The 26,352-nt window shown below is 42.2% G+C and overlaps 1 protein-coding gene across 2 annotated transcripts in view; it reads right to left on the reverse strand.

Moving 5' to 3' along the window:
* Positions 1–728: 728 nt before the first annotated feature.
* negr1 (neuronal growth regulator 1) overlaps positions 729–26,352 on the reverse strand; it is a 165,571-nt gene continuing 139,947 nt past the window's right edge. For both annotated transcript variants that reach the window (XM_085246055.1, XM_085246056.1), the window contains one exon: positions 729–3,833. In XM_085246055.1, coding sequence (XP_085102181.1) covers positions 3,733–3,833 — 101 coding nt within the window. In that variant the 3' untranslated portion in view covers positions 729–3,732. The remainder of the gene's footprint in view (positions 3,834–26,352) is intronic.

Genomic DNA, 26,352 nt, shown 5'->3' on the forward strand with positions numbered 1-26,352 from the left:
TGATGCGTAATCATGGGAACAAGCGGGTTTACAAACAGGAGCAGCTGATTAGCATTAGAAAAGCTGAAATAATACCTCAGCTGAAGCCAATTGTACTAAATGCACTATATGTGCACTGTTACAAGAATATTTTTGTTCTATTGCTTTCTATTAATTTATATAATAAGTTAAGCAGGACAGAGTTCTTTTAAAGAAAGATTTACTTATATTCTCAAAAGTTAAGCATGACAGGCTTCTGTTTAAGAAAGAGACCTGTTTTACTGTGTTAATGTTGTCATTTTGAGCTAAAAATAAATGGCTAAATGATCATTTGTTTCACATATAGTCATATCACAAAGAATATGCATCTGCTTAAATCAAGTTCAAGTCAAATGGTTAAAAAATAATTTCACACACAAAAAAAGAGCTACCACACTGGGAAGGGTGAAGACAACTGGGTTGCCCGGCCCTGGCCACGAGGTGTCCCTTATTTATTTTTCAGGGAGTTGGCAACCCTAGCTAGAATGGACAATATCATGAAAGCTAGTTCTTAAGTTGAAGAACTACATACAATGTGAACATATTGTAAATTAACAGGTACTGCTACATGGGGGAAATGACGTGCAGTGAGGTTGTAGTGACGGGACCGCGTACGCTGTGAGGATGCTGTCTCAGCTACCTTTACTCTCAAAACATCATGAAGTAACAATGAAAAACTCCTCTTGAGTGCTCATTAAGTCAGATGTTGCTTTATCTTGTAACATGAAGACTTTTATTGCAAATAATATTGATTTGATAAAAGGGACTTGTTAATACCATTATTGAAAATAATCAACATCCATTACATTTCATATGGAATACTAGCATGGTTTTAACTGCTTAACAAGCAACCAACATAACTCCAGACTGTCACCAATGTGCCACAATAATCATCATGACTCTGAACAGCAGTTGTTTTTAGTTTATCAGCAAAGTCGATCGAAAGAAATCACAAACAAACATAGCCTGGCAATCTGTAAGAGGTATGTCTTTTTAGACCAGGTTTATGAACCAAACGTTTGGAAAAAACTGCTTCCAGTCATAAAAAGTATGAATATCTGTAAAATGCCCACCTCAAAAACACAGGTTAACTTTGACATGCAGCACAACCATACTCTCTGCACATCGTCAAACACGCAAGTGTGTGAAACTATGACTACACACTGGCTCTAAAGATCAAAAGGTATCATATTTTCTCCAAATATACACACATTGACTCTGTTCTATAATACTGTTATATTGGTTCACACCCTCTCTCTTTCAAAAAGTAGGTAATTTGATTGCAAACATTGTTCTTTTAATGTACTTAAATCAACAACAGTTATGGCATCTAAATGAACCAGACAACATTATAAACTATGCCATACTGTGCCTCATTCAAATAAATGTCACATATTCAGTTTTACATGTTTCAAATGTATTTTTTTACACTGTTTTTATAAAGGAAGAGAATAAATATACGTCTGACCCATTTTCATTATACCTTAACATTTAAACAAGATCATATGGTGCAGTATTTTTATAATTTGTAAAACAAGCTGATAACAACTTTAGTACAAACAATAAAAGAAAGAAACGGAAAAGGAAACAACAGAAAAGCTCAGCAGACCTCAAAACAAATCACCACAAAACGTTCAAATAATAATGTTTGTGCTTTAAGTCTTTTAACTGCGATGGCTATTTTTCTATAGATTTGCAGTTGCAAGTTTGCTGTCTTAAAATACTCTGAACTTGAATGCTGTTAGTCCCTCCACTGTTCGGTCCAAATCCGAACGCGTTATTTGGACCGGAAATACTGCATTTGTACAACTGACTTATTTGAAAATACCTGCAGGAGCCATCGGTTGGATTTGACTGGATATAATGCCTAATTTAACAGATAAGTCAGCTAATTGTTCATGAACATTCAGTCATCAATAATACGTCAAAATGACAAATAAGTTGTGTCATATTGAGATTTTCTCCAAGCGTCCTTTCAAAAAGAGGGTAATTTAATGTCTATGGTACTATTAAGGCATCACAGTACAGTTTCTCTGTTTCAACCATGAATTAAGGATACGTGAGGATGAATATGCCACGCTGACAGCCTTGTCTAAAAGCAAACACTGATTTTAAGCCTTGAAAAGTTACAGTTTCTGCTGTTAGGCTGAATTTAAATGACCTCCGATGCACACTGATCATCTCTTTGTTAACCTTGATCATCTTGGAGAGGGCTGGTAGCACCTTAGGCCATGTTTGTTTGGTAATGAGCATCTTCTCTTCATCATGAATAACATGAAAAAAAGTTAAAGTTGCAAAAGGTGCAATTATTGTAGGTTTTTTGTAGATTATGCACTTAGCCAAATATGGCTTTGACTCTTTATTTGAAGGGGAAAAAAAGAAAGTGGGGCATATTTCTGCATGTAATTCTCTGCACTGGAAAGGAGAGTAATAAAATGCAGTGCAGCAGAACGGTGCTTTCCCAGACTCCATTATCCAAGTTTCATACCCAAAGTTGGGGGCGAAAAAACCGATCCTACAGTACGGAGCTGTGGGTTTTCAGCCAAAGATGATCAGTAGGTACGCAGCGAATTCAGAGACAAAGTGCTCTGCCCTGATACCTACTGGAGGTGGAGCGCAAACTAAAAAGAAACTCAACTTGGGCCTCGCCTTTTTCCTAACTGCAACAATTTGTCATATTCTTCACATACACTGACTCGCTGAAGAAAAAAAAGCAAGACAAAACAGAAGGAAAAAAACAGAGAATATACTTTTTTATTTCTATTTTCAAGAAAAATGTAAACATGGGGGCGGCGATGTTCCTCCTTTCATAGCGTACAAAGTCATGGTTTGTGTTAATGATCTTGGTCGAATGAGAAAAGCTGGTCCCACTTTAAAACAAAAGCCTACGCTATATTAAAATATAAAGATACAATACAGTATATTTTGCTACTTTTGACGGCTGCCTGATTGAAGCGGTTAGGCAGGCATAGTAACTGAAGGACCCATTTCAGGATACGGCAAACACACCTTGAACACTGTTCATCCATCTATTGAGTAATCGTGAGTAATACAGGTCCTGAAAACGCCCTGCCTTTTTTTTTTTTTAATTATTATTTTGTTGTTGGTTTTTTGTTGTTTTTTAACTGGTTTTTTTTTTTCAGAGCGCACTCCATGATCAAAAATTGTATTGTTAGGAATCTAAATGTCTTTCCTTTGTTCAACAGCCGGTAATACATTCAATACAACATTGGTATGGTAATTCTTTGTACTGAGAGACTTTGCGGAATTGCTTCTTTTTTAGTCGTGTACAAAAATGGGTGAAGATGTCAATTTTGCGCCATCGCCTCGCAGGGACAAGATGCATGAAAGGAACTCATTTGAAAGGTTCGAGGGGTGGGGGAGGGTGGGGCTGTTGATTGGTGTGGGGGTTGGGGATGAGTACTGATTCACAAGCTGGTCAATCAATCAGAAAAGGAAAAATAATAATAAAGAGGAAATAATAATAATAATAATAAAAAACATCATAGTATTTACATTACAGAAATTTCACCAAATAAGAAAATAAGATTAAAAAAAAGGAAAAAAAAAAAACATTTCCCCACACAAAAAGTAACGCTGATTATTTTCCCACCACAGCTCAACAAACTGTACCAGATTGGATTCCAGCCATCAGCAATGTCAAAAAGGATTCATAAATGCTCTCGACAGTCATTGTGTCTGGGCTGGCCTCTGCTAGTACACGCTGATGAAGGAGGAGAGAGCCATGACCAGGTACCGGCAGGCCAGCGAGATGTGCGCACTTCCTGTGCTCCCATAGGGTGCAGTGTTGGGCGCTGTGGGCAGGAAACAAGAGAAGCTCTGATTAGTTGTGATTGCACTTTCACTCGCTGCACTGACCATTTTCAAACCCCGCGGTCAACTTGGCGTGGCGCGTCCAAATGACACAGCAAAAATGGCAATTACTGTACCGCTGCCACTGATTCCAGTTGGCTTGTGAGACAGAGTTAAGCTCTGATACTAGTAAAAAGGCTGCATTATAATCTCATGAACAACTAAATGTAGTAAAGCTATCAGAAGAGATTATTACCGCACATGAACTCACAAGACTTTTAGTAATTTTCCTTTTTTACAATAGATAAAGGAAAACAGGACAAGCTGTAAAAGATAAAGACATTAGAAACACTAATAAACATATGCATACATAAGTAGTTTTACATACGCATTTGCACACCAATGTATTCATACAAACATATACCAATAGACATGCATACATACTACATTAAATAAATGAGTGGATACAAATCTGAGTATAGTTACATAATGAATTATATGAGATGAAGGAATTAAAGTGGAAGGAATTTGTTGGGAGGGTCTTAAGAAAAAATTCTAAATTAATTAATAAAAAACATTAATGGGAAAAACAGCCCACAGATGAAAGAGGTGGTATCGTCCAAGTCAAAAAGATATTAGTCTCAGTAAAATGGTTGGTGACATCCAAGACTTTCCTTAAACCAGCTCTCAGTTTCCTCCAGACCTGGGGAGGGAGCCCCTGGGAGGGGGCCTGTTGATGGTCAGAGATTAGTGTTCTGTAAGGAAGTCAGTAAGTGATGTGGTCAACTACATGTTGCACACCTCTGAGACTATCCTGTCGGGCATCTCAAGATATCACAGCACACTTTGTGGGGCTGAAGGCCAGTTTGATGATGTGTCTTATCTTGTTGGTAATTTAACTGATCAGCAACACAACCAGAAATCAAATGGCTGAAAGTTAACTCAGATCAAAAAACATAAAACAAAGTCGACTTCTTTGTAGAGCAAATTTAAAAACAGCAAATGAAGAAAAATAATCATCAAAATCAATCAATCAATGACAAGAGTGAGTAAAATGTTAACGCCATATTATGTAACTGAGTTGAATCCAAAACTGTCCTGACACATTTACTACTGTTATAGTACAACACTATGAGCCAGTAAGTTTTTCACCCACTGGTGTGAACTTTACCAGTTCTTTGTACCGCACTGGCTTCATAAGGTATTAAATGTAACATCCAGAAGTGACATCATTACTGCTGAACTCAGAGGAGGTTCTCAGAGGGAGATCACTGCAACATTTATAGAAGATGAGACCTTCGACAACAGTGAGCTGAAAACGCCACCATGGTCGCATTTTTTCTGTTTTATATTCTTCTATTTTGTAATCTAGTTTTTTTCCTGTGCTGCAACACCTGTCATTTAGAAGCAGACTGCAGCGGGCATAAATGGTTATGCAGCGAGCGGTGACGAATGCGTCGCCCATAATTGCGGCTTAAAGCAGTAATAGTCAGGTGTTGGTGTGTTATGCTGTCTGATCAGATCACTTCTCCGAAATGAACGAGGGCGTGTACGACCTGATCGACAGCTGTTTTATTTTCCTCTTAGTGTTATTGAACACTCGGGTGGCTGGACACACCCAGAGGGTTTTGTGACATCATCTACAGCTCCCTGACTCCCTGCAGACATTCTGACCTGTCATCACAGGAAAAGTGCAGGTGGAATAATGACATTAGTGATGTTTTAATACAGTCACATTAACTAGAAAACAATTTTTCCGCATTTGGCAACTGATTGCAAGTAGTTATGTTGACCTGCTGGTCTCCCAGATGTTAAACGGCCAACACCCTCACATTCTAGGTGAGGGTGTTGCAATCACCTTTCCATTGTAAGGTGATTGTGTGGGTCGCAACCCGTCTCTTTTCAACAGGTCACATGACTTGAGCGTACCCATTGCCTATCTCACTTTGCAGTTGAATCCCCTGCAGCAACAATGTCAACACTTGTGGAGAAATGTCTGAATTTGTGCTTCGGACCTGTGGCTGGACTCTGAATGTAAGTAGTTGAGAATTTATGTGTATGTAGAATGCAACAGATTTGACTGCATTCAACTGCAGACTGCATCTTGTGTATGTATATATAAAATTTGGCTTTTTTATTAAAGCAGACAGATATTTCAGGTGTGCCAGCTCTAAATGTGTATGCGCTAAAGGTGCGGCCAGATTACAGTTTTCTCTTTCCAAATGTAATATTTCCTCCAATAAACTGGCACGAAACTCCACTGGGACCTTATGGTTTTAACAGCATTTAATACTTGAAAACAGTGGTGCACCAGCACATACTGCACTCTGTCTACCACTACAGCTAAAACATTTAGTAAATCCAACTTTAACCGGACATACAGTTCAATCAGGAGTAGCAGCACCAGAGTCCAGAAAAAAGAGAAAAAAACCTTTCTTCCATCTCATCTATTTTTAGTTTAGTGTCAAAACACTTATTCCCCCTTTTCCCTCTTTCAAATTAGTGGCCCAAAAAAGTCATCAGTGGAGAACAGTTGAGGGCTGAACAAGGTCTTTTGTAACATTGCTATTGAAGGAGGCTTTGTTTTGGCTTGTTTGTGTTTCTCTGAACAGCAGACAGCCACAGTAATATGAACAGGTCTCTCCGGAGAGCTGCGTCAGGCGGGCAAAGAGGAAGAGGGCAGCCTTTCATTTGGAAAAGGGCTACTCTGCCTCCTCATCACAGGCACACTCTTAGGTTTTGGCTCAATAAAGCACACCTCACAGGTTACAAAACAAACACTCCATCTGCACACACACACACACACACACACACACACACACACACACACACACACACACACACACACATATATATATATAAACCTGATAAACCTGCATGTACAGGTCACATGCATGCTTGCACAAAGAAGTGGGCAAAGCAGCACAAACAGGCTCTGCTGCACCAGGGGAAATCATGTGGTGCACAGCCCATATCAGCAGGGTGCCTCTTTACACAGCCATGTAATTAGTTCACAATGTAACTCCTCTGATGTGGACCTCACAAACACACAGCCCAAAGTGAATGACGACAAAACCGAACGCGCAGACATACCACGCAGAAACACAGATTCCGTCGCCAACATATCGAGCCGTTTTCGTGGCGTTTCAAAGGTCAGAGATGCATGATCTGCAAGAATCTCAGCCCCGGGTAGTGAGGGCCATGCATTTATTCAATAAGAACCTGCAATGGTTGCCATTAGAGTGTTACATGAACGCTAGTGTGTTAAAATAAATACAATGATGCAGAGATTGATCTTTTTTTTCTTGCCGACATAATAGCTTGTTATTGACAATTTTCACAGGAGTTGTGATGGAGAGAAAGGGAAAAAGCCACCCCGTTATCACCTGATATTTTCAGGTATTATTTGTCAGCGCTGAAGTTGTTTACCTATTAGAGTGAAAACTATAAGCTTGTCTGACAGATGGAAAGGGGAACAAAAAGGGGAAAAAAAACAGTGAACAGAGGTGCACAATTACACCGATCCGCCACAACATTCAAACCGCCCGGTGAATATGGTAAAGGTACACCCCGGGCTGCCAAAACAGCTTGGACCTGTCAGCGAATGGACATGGGACCCAGGGGGTTGTCCTGTGGTGTCTGGCGGCAGTGGGATATTGGCACCAGATCCTTTGGGTCCTGTGCAGGTTTGGGCCTTCGCAGATCAGATTCAACCCACAGATGTCTGATCGGGCCGGGATGTGGGGAGCTGGCCTGGAGCCTTTTGCTGTTCTCCTCGAGCCATTACTAAATAGCTTGTGATCTTTTTCTGGGGAAGCGGTGCATATCCAGGCCAGGATTCCATCGTCTTCTTTTGTCTTTACGAATGCAGATAAAATAAGATAGTTGATGACTTCAGCAAATACCTTCTCTCCTTTTCTTTTCATACGTGCTCTTTACTTAGCGCAGTCAAAGCTTGCCTAGATGTGATTGGTTAATAGATATGCAGAATCTATTTATAGAGATGAGCCGGGGGAGGCCGGTGTCGTTGAAGTCTGCAGAAAACGTTTAGGTCGGTGGTACGTGTCGAAGTAACATCCCCATAATTGCAAAGACCTGAGGTTCACTAGAAGGACCTTCTACTGTAACAAGACAATCAGTGTTTTTCCACCTTTGCTGTAAGTAGTTTTAATGTGTCTGATGTGCGATGATATACGGTTTATGTCTGTGGTTGGCCGGCGTGAGCCGCAGACCCTCCCTCTTCTTTCTCCTTCTCGCCTTTCTTTCTTTGTCTCCCCTTTCCACCTCTTTCTCTGTCTTTGTATCCGTCCTCTCTCTCTTTCTCCCTCACCTCCTATCCAAAGTACAGGATAATGACACAGTTTTCCTGGGCTGCGAGAGCGAGCTGAGAAATGGTAACCATAGCAACAGCTCCTGTCCTGCTCAGCCGGCCCACTGCTGCCTGCGCCTCAGCGCGCAGCATTGTGCTAGCCATGCTAGCGAAATCATTCTGGGTGTTGTTTGTGTTGCGTGTGTGTGTTTATGTGTGTGCGTATAGTGGTAGCGGCGGTGGGAGGGGGAATAGGCAGATGTCACTATTTGCCTTCTTCAGTCTCTCATCTCATCAGAGTCAGTGTAGTTTACGGCTCAGTAAATACTGCAGTAATCACATTAATATCTTGTGCACAAGTGCTTTTCGTGCAGCAGTTCAAAGAGCTCACGAAGTAATTAGTGGATCTCTGCAATGACTAATGTTTACTGGGCTGAGAGCATAACAATAAACCTCTCAGTACTTCAGGAAGGGAAGTGTTAAGTGAGGTTGAGGTATAGTCAGAGTTACCGGTCCCTGCCTCCTCTCTGTGCTTGATTTTGGGCTTGTTTAATATCTCCCCATGTCACCGCGAAAAGCCTCCATTGTTTTGACTGTGTGGGTTGTAACTTGCCATTTTAATTAAGTCCCCAACCAGGACCCGCCTGCAATACTATTACTCTGCTTATTACCATGAAGGGAATGGAAGGAGAAAGATAGAGACAGACAGTGCAGAAGAAAGAGCGATGTGGGGAGAAGCAGGGTGAACTAAAGGAGGAGAAAGCGGGGAGAAAAAAAGGACAGTGATTGAAAGGGGGGTGAAAGTGAGGCTGAAACGGCAGCAGCGGATGCAGGAGGGCGGGGGGGCTGACTGAGCTCTACCTCTTTGGGGTTTGAATTTAATTGCCATGTACATCAGCAGCAAGCTACAATGAAGTACCAGAATACCAGACAATATATCATAGAGAAACCAATAGTGTCAAGGATGCGCAAACGCAGGGAAGACAAGCAGCGCTCCAAAGGGAAGAGGAGCAGAGGAGATAAGTGGAGATGAAAGCGATATGCTTCAATTACTGTTTTGCAACAGAATTGAAATGAAAAACTAAAGCCTCTCCAGCTGTAGCAAGAGTCATATGAAAATAACAATCCCTGCTACTCTCCCCTGATTCTGGACTGGAGCCATTAGCTGTAAATAGTGAGCTGGAGTATGAAGCACTCTCTCTCACTCTCTCGTCCTTCCCTACCCCTTATCTCTCCCAAATCTCCATCGACAGCAGTTTTGTCACCCACATATCATATGCACAACAAATGCTAAGGCCTCGAACTTCAGTCTCTGTTGACACAGATAATGAATCATACTGAAATCTGCAACTGTGGCACTCAATGCAGGCTTTGTATCGAGTATTATCTCGAGTGCTGCGCTGCACTGTAATTTGCTGGAATGCCATTGTTTATTAAGTAATAGGGTGCTTTTCATTATGCTAACCTATTCTTCCCCGCGTCCTATCTTCTCCCATGACCCTGAATTCATTCCCCCTCTGCCATCACGAGGACCTTTCAATCGTTTAAATGTACCTCGAGGAGCTCGGAGGCTTCTGGAGGAGCTCGGAGAAACACAGGTGCGTCCTTTCTCACATAGCATAATGAAAAACATCCATAGTGTGAGGTAATTGGGCGGCTTTGCAGACACAGGTGAAGATCTATTCGGGAACGTGGGCTATCTTTGCTGTTGGTCCCTTTATAGTTCATATCAACGCTTTAATCAGTCACCTGTGCAATCTATGGAGCCTTTGAATGAACTGAAATCCCATCATCCTACAACACAGGCACAAATGCAGAAACAAAAAGTTTAACCCGACCCTACTACTTTTCAGCTCTTTAACCAACACACACTGGTACTTTAGGCTTCCTTTCCTTGAGCTTTATACTGTATACATTCAATAAAGCACATGAAGGAAGACAAATCGAACAAACGTGCATGTTTTTGTATTGGATGAAGTCTCCAATCTATTCATTTGTCTTTTATTGGATTCACAGAGTTGGTTGTATCCTCCAAACAGCCTGTCACTAGCGGCACACGGACGGCAGCCAGCCAGGCAACATCCCAATCCCCCTGTGGACGTGGCTTCAGAGATGGGCTCCTCTGAGCAGAGGGTGTGGGAGGGGTTCAGTGTCCTTGACCATCAATCAGTGGCCTCTGGTCCTTCCCCCACAGCTCCCCCGAGAGACACCAGATGAGACACTCCTGAGCCAGAACTGATCCTGTACACGCCATGCTGTAAATCGGGCTAAATCCCTCTACACGCCAGGTTCACAGCAGCCACCAAGGGTGTTTTTAACACAGTACTGCAAACACTAAAAAGTAGGGTTTTTTTCCTAGGCATCATGTTTGGTAAAGACTTTAAATGTAAAATAATGCAACCCTTGTGACATGTGACGAGGGGATGCCGCACCTTCAAAGAACGCGTCGCGCCTCGCCGTCTCCTGAGAGCTTACACACACCGAGAGCGTACAGAAGGCGATCAAGACATTTTCCATGCCTTACCTCACTTCAATCCGCTGACGGTGAAATACGCTCCTCTACTTCACCATTCATCTTGTACCCTCCTGCCTGTAGCGGGCTGCCATATCGAGTCTGTGCACAATTGACTCACCGACCCATCAGTTCACTCATCCATTCCTTTCTCTATTCCTTCTGTTCTTGTACAAGCAAAATGTTCATCATGAACAGATACGATGTTCAAAACTCATCACCTCTGTCTCCCGCTATGATCATCACACACTGCCGCTCCACAGAGCCCTCATTCACACAGACCTTCGAGCTCATTAGCCCCACCAATCATTTGCATTAGTGCTAGTAATGAAAAGCCTCCATTAATAAGATGGCCTTCAGAGATCATTTACCCTCCTCCGCCTCCCAGTGCTGCCGTTTCCTCACCCCTCTCCCCCTTCCTTCTCCACATCGTGGTACCTGCCAGTTATCACCACCCAGCAGAATGCTTTTTGGGGCTGGCTCTAATAGCTCCTCTCAGCATCAGTATCTGACTGGAAAACGAATGAGCAGGAGACGGGTCACCTGATAGCCCACTGAGTGAGCCGGGGGCTCTCGATTGCAGGCGGGCTTTGGCCTTCAGCTTGACTTAATCAACACCTCTGTGGGGTATCTGGACACTTAAGAGAGCCCTCAGCGCAGTGTGAGCTGGAGGAAGGAATCCCAACAGAGAAGACATTTCCGGTGCTCTCCGCAGAGATACTGTTGCTTGTCTTCACTGATCGACCGCTCCCTCGTACAGTCTCCTCTTTCATCCTCCTTCTTATAGCGCATTTACATTCATTTTATCTGCACTGAGTCAGGTATTTGAGAGAATCCACGATTCTGAGTGACCTCAACGTATGTTTATTACACCTATCAATTCAAGGACATGCTTTATGCAGGAAATCAATGAGCTTGCAAATTGTGTACTTTATATGCAAGCCTGATGGATAAATCTCCATTTTAAAATGTTTTATGAATTTTTCTCTTTTTTCCATCCCTCCTCTGAATCTAGAGGGTAAATTCAGAGCAGCATGTTCTGGGAATAAACAAGAAAACGCAGTACAGTGTGGATTGATAGTTTAAGCAAGCGCTTTTAATCACAGCGTTTTCTAAAGCATAATTACTTCATGACTTTGGCTGCTCCCGCTAAATCTGTTTAATGTTAGAGGCTTAATAAAATGCACAGGGACACAAACAAATGGCGTCAGCATGTAGTGGGTTCATGCAGCTCCTTTCTCCTCCTCTCGTCTTCTCATTGTCTCCGTAATAATCTCCTATTCACATGTGGGTCTCTCGCTCCCGCTCTCTCTAATAATTCCCCGTGCCCCCTTTTCTCCCTCACATTTTAATGCTTATCAGGATTTTATTTCTGTGCAAGTCCTGGCTGCAGGGCCAAGGATTTCGCTGAGTCAGGCGCTGCTCAGCTCCAGCATCCCTGCGATGACAGCGACAATCTGGCCAGTTATGAAGAATGTCTTACGACAAACGGCCTGTACTTGCATCACCGTTAGCTCCTCCATCGATAACATCTGATCTGCAACTGGGAGGCAACTCTTTCTTCCTGCCTGTTCTGTTCCACTCATCTCCTTCACCTGTAGCCTCCTAAAATAGCAATTCCCTGCTGTTATGTATGTGGAATTATGATAAGACAGCTCCCTTTTATCAATTTTCATTATGGTGCTGATAAAATGGCAGGGCTGGATGTAGAGGGTTAAGTGCATTTTCCTCTTGATGGATCTAAGATAGCTTTATCACTGCAGACTGCCTGGTTATCAGAGTTCACCTGGGGCTACTTGAACCGTACTGGAATTCGCTCCCGCTGAGCATCTCGGCGCGGGCACACAAGCTGCAGCAAGAATTTGCTCAGATGGTCATACTATATACAGAGCGATCCATAATTTTGTTCATATTTACCTACCCTGAGCTGTTAATTGATTTCTTTCAAATCAATTCGGTGGTTTACAGAAATTGTTGGACCAAAAAGGGCCAAATCAATCGCCAAGTGATTAGCATGTGCAGTGGATTATTCCTAGCTGAGGCGCTGTGCGAGGATGAGGATGAGTGGACGGCACACGCAATTCAATGAAGGCACAAGCAATATGTTTTTGTTAATTATTTCTAACTCAAAGTCTGCTTTAGATAATGTACGCCCACAGGCTGTGTGAGTGTCACACATGAAATATTCCTTTATTACGCCAAGACAGAACCCGAGGCAGTGAATGCACTCCGGTGTCTACTCCCCACCTTGCTGCTGACTGCCTGCGGGAGGTTCAGATAAAAGCTATAGTGTCCTGAAGTGAGCACCATTGATTCAGAGGCATATTTTATACAGCAGTTTGAGACAGTACAGGCAGTGCTGATACAACACCAGGCAGCCGGGTCTCTCTGCATGTGCCTTCCTTTCCTTTCATACACAGGAATGTGTTCAGCGGTTCACAGTTCAAGGTCTCAGAAACAGATATAAAGTTCTCCTGCCACAAAGTCCTCGTGGACAATGAAACAAACAAAACAAAACAGAGCCGCCGTGCTACTTATGTGACCCCCGTGACACATGTAGCTTTAGGAGATTGCAGTCTGGAATGAGAATGAATCCCTTTTACACTGAAACCAGAAAACTAATTGCAGGGTTGTTAATTAATTCTTAATAGCCTCCGTCTGTCGTCCTGGAGATGGGCTGCACTGGAAAGGCTCAAAACTAATTCACTAATGTCAGCTGCAGTTAATTTGGGGGACTGTATTTAAGGCAGAATTAAGAGTGAATTTGACGTGTGTCTCTTCTTATGACACGGAGAAGGCGGTGTGCGGGGAGGAATTGGAAGAGTTGCTTCTGTGTGTTACACTGATCGTCCGAGGGTAATAATGAAAATGTCACATGTTAAAGCAGAGATAGACGGTGTTTTTTGTACATGCTACAACTGTGCTTGACACACATGAAAGGAGCTTTAAAGTTATTAATATTATGAGAATTAAAGCTAATGTAGTAAAACACATGGTGAGTAGCTTGTTGTCAAATGGTTGTAGTGGAATTTATTTGAACTATTTAAGCACTATTAAAGTACTAATTAGTATTAGATTAGTAACTCGAAGAATATACTGTAATAACTTCATGCTCATGCATTTTAATGTAGCTTTCATATAATCCCCAGAGACACCTGAAAACAATCAACCTCAGTCATGCACTGCTTTCGTTTTGGGGATTTACTGGTTTAATCTGTACCAGTGCAATGTGCAGATGTCAGATATGTGCACTGAGATAAAAGGCAAAATCTTTTGTCCTGAAATTGAGAGATATTTAGTAGCATTAAATTAATGATCTCAGTGCGGCTGTCCCATATCATATGGTCCTACTGGTATAGGTTTTTTACGTCATATAAAAGTATCGAATCAAGATGATATAGCAATGCCAGGCAGTGGACACAACAACAATTCAAGCCCAGGCATGTCTGACAGTGAGAGCTGTGTGTCCCCCTCTGATCACCATTTATTAAAACATGCGCTAAACTGTTGAGTTACAAGGTTTAGTTACTTTGTTAGTTACTGTCAAAGCATTAAGCAGTTAGCTTTACACTTTAACTGAAAATTACCAGGGAAAGCCGACACAGGCGCGTTTGTCTTGCGCTGTGCTACTGGATCTAATGCTGTGTCACTACTCTAATGCTGCTGCTAGATTCACCCTTTGATTTAGGCAGTCTGTCATCAGTGGGTCATTGGGAAAGAAGGATGGAAAATGTCCTCCATGTTGTTAGCGCTAATAAACAAATGCTGGTGCCTGCAAGCTGCAATCACCGATAATATGCTGTTCAGTACTTGTTTTTCTATATCACTGATCGAGCTGCAGTTGGAATTGTTCAGAGAAGAAACATTTACGAGAAGAAAAGTTGAGGTGGTGTGAGGCGGTGGGGAAAAAGGCAGCCAAATAAAAACAATGACTTGTGTTTAAAAGTTGCATCAAATTCTCTGTCAGCGCATTTAAACAGAGTGCAGGCTGAGCTGTTGCTTTGTGTTTACTGACAATAGCTGTGCAGCAGTCCTGGATGTTTAGGTTGTATGAATAAAAGGCAGACAATATCTCCTCACACTGCAACGTGTCAGATCCCCAAAAAAGCCCTCAACTCTTATCTGCTCCTTCATATCCTCCCCCTCTACTCCAAATCCACTTTAGGCTTTCCTCTGTAGGCTTATCCGCTCTGCCACGCTGACGCTATCGATGTGCAACTTTCATGCCTGCATAAATACCATAACCGATGATTGTGACACATGCTCCTTGCTTTTGATGTGAGACTACACTTGGTGAATGTGGCTCTCAAGTCTGTAAGTACTACTCTCCCTGCCTTTGTTTTCCACATGAGGTTAAACATTATTGACTGGAATCACTGAGGGGAATGAGTCTGCGTTTACCGACAAATTGGACTGGTGGATTGACCCCCGGTTCAACTCGGCTTGGTTTCAGGAGCTGAAAATATCAATACATTTGGTAAAATGCACACAAATCTCTCTGTCGGCAGAAGCAAAGCAGATGGATTCACATTTACATACAGTATTCATCAACAAGTTGACTCACTGGTCTCATGACAGGGGATGTCAGTATGGGAAATGTCACTACAATTATACTGCATTCATACTATTAAAGGCAATTATAGCCCAGCATAAAGGGTAAACCAGCAGCAGCATATAAAAGAAGCTAATATCGTCTGTCTAGAAAAAAACTGATCAAAGTTCCACCAAAATGCTTTTCAAAATGCTTTTTTATTGGTTAATCAGACCCAGCATCCAATTACTAAGTCCCTCCATCACCGTTAATTTGTGCCTGTATAATGTGTGTGGAAAAGAGCAGACGATTGAATGTGCACTTTTCCATCAAGGCTACATGCAGCGTTAAAGCACTATTTCCAAGAACAGGAGCAATCTAACCCAAGAAAAACACAGCACATTGAAAATATATCTATCTTTGACAGACACGTGATGACAAAACAATCATCCACACGCAATTCCAACAAGCAGTCCTTACGTGATTACTGACGACTCCTGACTTAGTCTTGTCCAACACCATTCAACTACTCAGTGAATCATTTCTCACCTTAAAAAACTGTCAGTTTCCAGTCCCACATATTCCAGAATTTCCAGAACTCCTCAGACTGCAGTGATTTTTAGCGTAAAATATCCTGACATACATGTTATATCTCTTAATAATTCATGTGAGTCTGATCAACAAATCCAAAGACAAGACAAACAATGTCTTAATATTCTGTCAGTACCACCATTAGGTGGGACACTGTATGTGCAGGACCAGCTCAATTCTCAAAGACACAAATATTTGAAAAATCAGGCACTGTAGTTTTAGTTTTAATCAAAGAGCAGCGTATTCTTCTGTGCACTTGTGAGCATTAATGGATACGTATACAGTGCCATGCTCATTGTAACAAGCGACCGTGTCAGCCAATAAAAAAAAATGTATAATACAGTGGAGGCAATAATACAAATTGCTGATCAGACTTTAAATCGACAGACTGAATTTGCTGAAATGTATCAGGAACACATTTGGGTTTTTTTCATTCCTGGTCCTGTCAGGGTCCTGGGACTGGGCGACCCAGGATCCCTGAGCAGTCATGTATTATATTATTATTATTATTATATGTATTTTGGTATTGCTGCTGCTCTCCTCCATGATTGTAGATGTGAGTGTGTGTGTTTATGTCTGCGGGGATGCTTGGAGGATGGAGCTCAGCCACCTGCAGGCCTGAGGGGTGTGGCCCTGCGGAAGGACTGGCCACACCCGAAGCCACACACCTGCCGCTGATCAGGGCTCGTCGGGGGAGCTACTTAGGAGAGTCTTGGAGCTCCCACCGACGCGGGATCATTGCATGAGACTCCACGTTAGTCACCCTGTCTAAGTTTAGTCAGAAAGTGTATGCCTGCCATTTCTGAGTGTCCTGACAGCTGCGCTATTGTTTCCCGCAGGAAGAGCGTGGAAGGCACGGAGAGCAGCGAGCACCGGGGGGTGCTGACACGGGAGCAGAGAGCACACGGACTATTCACGGGAGACACGACACGGGAGTCTGGGAGAACACGGGGATTTATTGTTACGTTGTTTTCACTCTGTAAATAAACACTGTTTGTACATAGAGCACCGCGCCTGGGTCCTCCTTCCCCACATCCCCACGGTCTGCCAGCCAGACCGTGACAGGTCCGCTTTCATGTTTCTGCTTTTTTGTCAATGTTTTGTCATGAAACAACTTTTCTCTTTGGTCTAATTGCAGATACTTAACTTCCTGGGCCCTTTTCCCACCTGTGTGATTACCTAATTATCATCTTATTCTTCTTGTGTTTGTAGTCTCTGTGTTACTTTTCCCCTGTGCTGACTTTTATGTCTAGCGTTCCAGCCATTTCCCTCATGTTTTCCTAGTGGTAATCAACAATTGTTTCTTGTGTTTTTGTAAATGTTAAAAATGTCTCTGCCAGATTTTTTTGGACTGTTTGCTGTGTACCAGAAATCAATCTGTAGTAAAAACTCTTTATTTAGAACTGCCTTGTGTTTGACCTGTCCATATGTGTCCACACAGTCACTATAAGGGTAACATTTAGGCTGAGAGGTATTTATCCAAAAAAGAAAAACACGTCTGTTCACCAACTTTATAACACAAATATGCTTTTAGGTGTGCAGACATGGTCAAAATGACCTGCTGAAGTTCAAAGCGTGCATCAGAGTGGGAAAGAAAAGGGATTTAAGTGACTTTGAATGTGGCACGGTTGCTTGTACAAGCCCCAGCTTGTCTGTGTAGTTCAGAAACTGCTGACCTACTGGGCTTCTTCCACACAGCCATCTCTAGGGTTTACAGAGAATGGTCCAAAAGGGAGCAAATATCCAGTGAGCTGCAGTTTGCTGGGTGAAAACACTTTGTTGATGTCAGAGGTCAGAGGAGAATGGCCAGACTGCTTCGAGCTGATAGAAAGGCAAAAATAACTCAAATAACCACTTTATACAACCAAGGTGTGCAGAAGATCATCTTTGAATGTTCAACATGTTCAATCTTGAAGTAGAAGTGCTATAACGACAAAAGACCACATTGAGTGCTACTCCTCTCAGCTACAAACAGGAAACTGCGGCTACAATTCGCACACTAAAATTAGACAACAGAAAATTGGAAAAATGTTGCCTGGAATAATGGGTCTCGATTTCTGCTGCAGCATTTGGATGGTAGGGTCAGAATCTGGTGTAAACAACATGAAAGCACAGATCCATCCTGGCTCAACGGTTCAGGCTGCTGGTGGGGATGTAATGGTGTGGGGATATTTTCTTGCACACTTTTGTCCCTTTAGTACAGCCGATGTTGTTTAAATGTCACAACCTACCTGAGTATTGTCACTGACCAAGTCCATCCCTTTATAACCACAGTGTACCCATGCTTCCAGCAGGATAGCACACCACGCCACAAAACTCAATCCATCTCAAACTGATGATGAAACATGACTTAGATGACAGTAAGCTCACTGTACTCAAATGGCCTTTACAGCCACCAGATCTTAATACAATTAAGCATGTTTGGGATGTGGTGGAATGGATCCATTCCATTATGGATGTACAAAAAAAGGGCGTGGTGGGTGGGCAGGGCAAAGTCTCAAAGGAACGAAGCCAAACGAGGTCCTACCCAGCTTTTGCGAGTAGCTGGTGAGTGTATGTTGTTGCACAGAATAAAAGATGTCATTGTTTAATATAGTTATCTCTTATAGCAAGTTAAATCTGACACCTATCTGTTCCTTAATGACATCTGACAGATTAATGACATATGTAGCTGCTATTTTAATTCTTCAGATCCAAATTTAAAATCAAAACTTCGTTATTTTTTTTTACTTTATAATTTCAACTTTTTATAGTTCTTGCACAAAAAGTTTGAATATTACTTTTTTAAGATGTTGAATTATATTTTCTATTTCTTTCTGTGAAGCTTGTGAATAAAGTGCAAAGATATGATTGACTGTCGTGCTATGAATAAATATTAGTGTTTCAGGGTGGCGGTTCCACAATAACAAAGAGAGAACACTTCTAACGGAGTCCTGTAGGACGTTACTGACAGAATATGACCTACTGCCAGCAACCAGGGCTCTACAAATAACTGTGTTGCATAACACTCTTTTCTAGTTACTGTTAGTTTATCAAATCTGTATATTTTGACAAACAGGGTGTCAGATATCAGACTCGGTTTAATATATGCCTGCAGCACTGATCCTTAGGATATACTTGAAAAGAACAGAATGAAATTCTCGCGTCGTCTATCACTTTGTCTCGTCTCTACTGTGGTGCAGAATAAATTAAGGTGTGTAGCAAAGAAAGGGTTTGCCAGATATCAAAACACACATCAATCATCCAAATGCCAACAAACAATCAAAAGACACACTAGTGTCACTAGTGATATGCAAATGGACAACTCTAGGAGAAGGCAATATTCGTCTCATTCTGTGCTAATATTCCTCCCTGTGCTGGTGAGAGGCATACGGGCTTCCTTCCAGTCATTTTCTGCTGTTTCATGTTGGGATACGGATCTGTGGCGGCCCACGGGGAGCCACCCACCATCACTGAGATCTCCACATGCTAGATGGCATTAGGAATAACAAATGTTAAGCAAAATGGTCTAATCCTCCCGTCTCCTTTTAAATGTGCTCAGACAAAAGCGCCTGAGATTCTTTGGTGCTAATTAACAGTGTCAGCGGTGACAGGACTCAGACTCGTGAGTAGCTCAGCCCATTGATTGTTTCAAGCACGTTATACGGGGTACTTGGATAATAAAGGACCGTTTATCACTTCAGAGGCCGTTACGACCCTTGGTGCATTGAGTCCTGAGATTATTTTGCCAAAGGCATCTCTCAGCAGCACGTTCATCGACCTTTCTTCATTATTAGTCGATGGGAAGAGGGTGGATCCTTGTCAAAAACCCTGAATAACTCATCAGTTTCAAGGCCAAAGGAAAAGTAAAGGGTTAATGGTTTCTGTTTGCGTCCTTCGAGGCTTTACCCTTAAGCTCTTGCATTTCAATTCCTCTGTTTCATGGGAAGAAGAACTGAGCGCAGGAGAGTGGGGAACTGAGATAGCAATGAGCTGTGCGGGATGCAAAAAAAGTTGTGTATGCAGGGGGTTTGATTTGTCTGTGTGTGTGTGCGTGTGTGTGTGAACAAAAGCGTGTATATCATTAATTGTCAGAAACAACCCCCCCAGCCATCCAGCGCTAATGCATCCATCCCTACACTCACCACCACAACCAAGTGGGAGCATACTCAGCATATACGTGCTTATATACTATGTGTCTCCATATGTGTGTGGGGGCTGTTCTGCTTTATTAGCCATAACACAGAGTGAAACCACTCCAAGTTGTGCAGAAAGCCTTCAGTACTGGCAGAGAAATGACCACTTTTTAGCGATGCAGAAGATGCCAAGCTGCTTAGAAATCGAGCCGATAGAACTAACCTTATTTAACGGTCAGACATCCAAGCCATTTCCCCAAAGAGGATGCCATTTCTGAATGTCATGACCTTTTCTAACCGCGTTTAAAAACCTCCAAGGTCTTCAAGGTGTGGTTTGTCAATGAAAAGAATTTAAAGACTATCGAGGAGGGGGTAACTGACGGAGAGGCGATGCAAATGCTCCGCTTTTAATGGGCGCTTCAGTATAGATACTGTCATTTGTGGATGGGATGACTGAGAGAATTTTCCAGAGGCTCACGACAGCAATTGAAACGACGCGCGTGGGCTTGATGAACTTAGGAGAGGGTCCAGACAGTTTCAATAACATAAAAGACAGAAATGGAAAAGAGCTTTAGGGTTGCCTCTGTGTGTGATTTAGTGTGTTTTCAAATAGACAAGAGTAAGTGCTATTTAATGGGTGATGGGCAGTGTGGGTTGGTTTAAAGGTAGGTGAAATTGTCATGAAGAGAGGGACTCTTTGTCCAGGCCTCTCAGAGATAATTGTCTGAAAGAGCAAAAAAAAAACCAAAAAAAAAAAACCAAACCACTCCACAGCAGTTAATCCTGAGAGGGCAGAGGGGCAACACTGAAGACATCAAACTTGACAAAAAACAAATTAAAGAAAAGATGAGGGAAAGGTGTCTGGAGTGTGATTTGAGAGGACTATGGACTAAACTCTTTGCTCTGTCATAAGGACACCCAGTATGGGTCCACATAATCGATAACACCGTGTCGTTGAAGGTGAAACAAGTGCAGAAAGTCACCGGGATTCATTTAGAAATCGTTCACTGTGGAAAAGGAAGCAAGGTGTGCAAAGCCCTACTGAAGAACAGCACTAGTGAAGCCTCCTGTTACATTTCCTCCTGTATGATCATGCATACAAAGTAGAAACCAAGTACATTTAGATCTGTTTGTCTCCGGGCTGCTGTGATTAACAGGGGTTGAGTTCTGTCTCAGTCAAAGCTATATGAAATGCAAATCAGTAGCCAGTACAGTCACATCTCTGATGGCTGACAAGCATTTTCATGCAAGTGTTGTAGTAGGACTTAGAGTTCAATTTACAAAGTGAGCAGAGAACAAAGCTGAGCTGAACTCAGGTGAGCCCCGAACAAATCTGTTACACCCACAGGAAGGTTTCTTAAGGATTTCCTCCTTTTCCTCCTGTACCAAGGTGCAACGCAGTGCATGGATGAGAAAAAAGCTCGAGGGGCCAGGGTGATATCAAACTGACTGGACACTTTCATAGCTTCCCTTATCAAAAGTATGCATCATGTGTATGCATATGAATAAACTCAGTTACATTTGGGTGTGTAACACTTTGCTAGGAGCCAGCCATAGCATTTGCAAGTCAACACAACAGGTGTATTAAATGACCAATTTTACATCAGCTATTTTGCTGTGAAATAGCAGGTAAATAGAGGAAACTCTTTTTACAGCAAAGCGCTTTCATTATTGTCATCGCAAAGCCTGATGATGGTAAAGACCTGTTTACCCACCATTTCATGCCAAAACTGCAGTTCCTGTTAAAACCACTTTGATGAACACTTTATATGTGAACATTATAAGGTGTTGTGTTTCCCTCCTCTCATCCCCGACCGGTTGCGCCAGATGGCTACCCCTCCCTTAGACTGGTTCTGCTGGAGGTTTCTTCCTGTCAAGAGGGAGTTTTTCCTTCCCACTTTCACCAGGTTCTTGCTCATAAGGGGTCATCTGATTCTTGGGGGTTTCTCTGTATTGTTGTAGGGTCTTTATCTTACAGTACAAAGTCCCGTGAGGCAACTGTTACTGTGACTTGGAGCTTTATAAATAAAACTGAAACTGATTAAGATTAAGGCTTGCATCATAGGTAAGAATAGCAACAATGTAACTATCTGATAACTCCACTGAGAGACTGTTTAAAAGATAAAATGACCACATATGAATGTTTGGTTTATATGTGGATATTTGAAGAAGATTGTGGAGATTATTGTGGAGAAGTCCACATTGCTAAATATCTGGTAATTAACAACTTTATGTCATTTGAACCATCATACAGCCTCCCTCGAAACAGCAAGTAGTTAATAATATAGATTAGCCTTTGTTAAATGCATAATGCACAATATCAATATACACAAATTAACAAAATATGGCTAATTTATTGTGGAGAAATGCAACTAAAGAACAGCAGGAACATTTCCCTGCATCACTAATCTGCTTGCTGAATTAAACAGGGGAGAAAATTATTCAGCATCAGACCTAACAACAACAGAACAGCAGCTAAAACGCATCTCCATATCATTATGCCTCTATGTTTGATTTATACAACTGAAGCCAGTCTTCAAATAATGATTTCTTTGAAAATTTTGGATGCAAGGGTTGAGCATAGGTTTTCTTTTAGAAGCAGTGGGCACAGTATCTTTACTCCTCAGGCTTCTTCCTCTGCCAATGTCAGCAGGGGTTGTTTAAATTGGGCAAGCGAGGAACTGTGTAATTCCTAGCACTTATCATGGAGTGACATATAGGCACCAGTCTCTCTAGAATTTAAATACAGAGGAAGAAGACATGTCATGGGTGGGCAGAGTTCCTGAGGTTTATCGGGGCAGTTGGCAACGAAGACAAAACCACCCTGGCACGATCACATGACCTGTAATCTTGCAGAAGACAGCTGTCACACACGGACGGGTGACAAATTAAAGGGAGAGCTGACATCAAGTGTCTTAGCAAGGTGTTGAGCCACCTTGTGCTGCTAGACAGCTTCAGTGCCCCTTGGTACCGATTCAATAAGTCTCTGGAACTGAAGTGGTGGAGTGGAAAATGCATGATTTTAAATCATTTTCATACCTAAGCCATTTAATTAGACTAACTTTGTATTGATTTAAAGTGACCCTTCCCTCTCTGGGGACAAGTAAAGCTAAATCGCACCAGCAAAATGCGCCTCCAGCATATTAGAGCCACCTTATCGCCTCACCGTCGTGGTCAAAGGTTTAACATTTATATATCTGCAAAATAATACAGACATGGAAACATATTCTTGAGTAATCTCTCATAGTGTCTCGTGTTTTCATCTCAGACTCTTAAAAAGCAATGGCTAATTTTAATGTGACAGTATCAGTGCCTGCGGATGGGGATGCAGTGTTCCATTGGCTCTGATTTGCTTCAATAAGCCACTTCGGTAAGTGCCTGTTTAGGGTCATCATTAAAATCCCAGAGATGCCAAAGCAGAGCTGTTATAACACAGTGAAATGCAACATTGCAGACAACACAGCATGCACTGGTGAGCACAGCAGCACGCTTAATTGAGCAGGAACAGCGGTAAGTGATCAGGGTTAAATTTAAATGCCTGTGTTTTAGATTCTGTGAGAATAAACTACAGGACAAAGACAACTGCTCAAACACCCAGAGTTTAGGAATGACATCTGCATGAGGCTTTATTGGATTAGCAGGAGTATGCAGCGTGAGCCCGCAGGTCTGCGGATCTCTTAAGCAAAGCTACTTCCTCAACTCGTTCCTCAAGAACCCCAAAAGTGAGCGTGATGCAGCGAAGAGCCTCCTGAGAAGTGAGCGAGCCTGAAGAGCGCATTTGCTATATTTCCAAGGGCAATGACAACATGTCCAAAGCTTTCTCTCCATTACTACTAAAAGTGTTCTCTCCTGTACCTCAAAATTATGCCCATTTAACTCTGCTGAAGAGTGCACTCACCAAAGATGAGAGAGAGGGAAGACCTAAAGCACTGCACAGTGTGAACCCACTGCAATCTACAAATTGGCCAGAAAGCCATCTTTTCTGATTTACCGCGGCCTCTACTGTAAGTGTGTGGCTTTCTTCAATCATCCTCCTTAATGCACTAACCATTAGAGTCTGTCCAGAAAGAGAATATACCCTGGTGTCTCAATTATAGACCAAGACTGAATCTCTACAGCAGCCTTTTGTGGTCATAAAAGGAAATGACTATCCATTTTCTGCTCCAGCTCTCACACAGCAACGGCACGGTCCTGTCTGTTGTTGGGAGCGCCAAAACTCATCTTTCCAACTGAATTGTCTTATTAATCACCCCCACTGCAGCGGTGAGAGTGCCAATTAAAGTTGGAAAGAGATTTAAATTGACAAAAAACCCCATTTTCAACGTCCCTTTAACAGCAGCTTCCCTTTGTGGTCCTTTCTGCTTATTTGCAGAACTTTTTACTCAAGAGCAGGAATGGAGGTTTTGTAAATACAACATCAAAAACTGGGAAGGATGTCGCGGACCTGAAAGCGCTACAATGCATAATGTGCTTTGATCTTCTGGGTACAGCGTAGAGATGTGTGAGATTTGGTGATCTGCAAACTCTGAAAAGTTATACCAGAAAAAAAAATATAAGTGACAGCGACAGGGATAAAAGCACTGCCTCCAACAAGAACTCAAATACGAGATGGGAAGAAACACATGAAAGAAAGAAGATTCTTTGGCACAACTTAAAAACTGGGAAAAGGCTCTGACAGGTCTCAGTTTTAATATCCACCTCCAATATTATCATTGCAAATACAGAGAAATATCCATGAAAGATGAATACAGGGAGAAGTCTGTAAAATAGTTTTCTCGCTCTTCTCGAGACAGTTGTTTAAGTGAGCGCCGCTGTGTTTCTTCTCCGTGTGTGTGGGACTGACAGCATGACCAGGTTTGCATTTAATGGCCGGCACTCCTGAGGAGATGCAAAATGGGAGAGATAATCAGAGGCAGAGAGAAAAGCGGTGCATGTGGGAGCAAGGGAACAACGCTGTGTGAAAGAGAGGCAGGGACAGAGAGACTCGGTGAGAGAAATGTGGGATAAGTAAAATAATCTGCTGACAGAAGGGGAGGGCAGCACGGCCATTTAAATCAGAGACTGACAAATAGGTGAAAGGCAAGCCTGAAAATGAGTCTTTGCAGGGGGCAGAGGGGAATGGTGAAGGTTAAGGTCCATGAAATATGGATAATAATCTGTTTATGTAGTTAAGATAGGGAAGAGGAGAGGTAAAAAGCCCTTTGTGTGAGCTGAAAATGTTTTGGCAATGCTGTCTGAGAGCCTAGAGTCAGAAAAATATTGCATTACTGCTAAAACAGGCTCCCTCTGAGACGTCTCCAAATTTAAAGAGTTTAAATTTAGTACACGTGCGTGATTGCAGAACTCTAGCTTAGACTGTACGATTATTTGTATGATTGCATAATTGCCTTTGCAGTGCATTTTCTCATATATATTATATATAAATCATTTGACTATGTCTCTCACTCATATTCTTAGGTAGCACGGTGGACCTTACTTACCATAGGGGACCCTGGTTGGGCATTTAGTCATGTGGACATGGTCAAGACAGCCTGCTTACGTTCAAACTGAGCATTAGAACAGTGACTTTGGCAGGGTTGTTGGTGCCATACGAGCTGGTGTATCAAAAAATGCTGATCTGCTTGGATTTTCCCACACAACCATCTCTGGGGTTTACAGAGAGGGTATAACGAGGAAAAATATCCAATGAGCAACAGTTCACTGGCTGAAAATGCCTCGTTGATATCATAGGCCAGAAGAGAATGGCCAGAGATAATAGGAAAGTAGCACAAATAACCACTCGACACAACCAAGGTATGCAGAAGATGATCTCTGAATACAAAACATGTCAAACCTTGAAGTAGATGGGCTTCGGTAGCAAAAGACCACACCGAGTGCCGCTTCTCTCAGCTAAAAAAAGGAAATGGATGCTATAATCCGTGCAGGCTAACCAAAAGTAACAGAAAATTGGAAAAAGCCCTGTCTGGTGAGTCTCAGTTACTGCTGCAACATTCAGTAATAGGCTTAAAAACAACAACATGAAAGCATGGATCCACCCTGCCTGCTACCAATGCTGTAACAATGGGGGGTATTTATTTTCTTGGCACACTTTGAGCACCTTAGTACAACTGAAGTGTGTTTAAACATCACAGCCTACCCAAGTATTGTTGCATCTCTTTATGACAACAGTGTAACATCTTTAGATAGCTGCTTCCAGCAGGATAACATGTCATGCAACAAAGTTTAAAACATGAGTTCACTGCACTCAAGCAGCCTCCAAACTCACAGAGTCGAATTACGGATGTGCAGCGGACAAATCTGCAACAACTGTGTAATGCTATTATGTCAACATGGTTGCTTAATTGCTTAATTTTAGGAAAATGTTGGGGTTAGAATTAATTAAAGCAAATGACATACACGCCACATTTACTCCACTGGCATTGAAGGTTCCCAATAGATGTATGAGGTGTCCCTTCACCAGTGT

Source organism: Mchenga conophoros, linkage group LG15, assembly GCF_057382185.1.
Source record: "Mchenga conophoros isolate Kocher_MC1m ecotype Shallow Benthic linkage group LG15, M_conophoros_male_GT1.1, whole genome shotgun sequence".
Lineage (NCBI taxonomy): Eukaryota > Metazoa > Chordata > Actinopteri > Cichliformes > Cichlidae > Mchenga > Mchenga conophoros.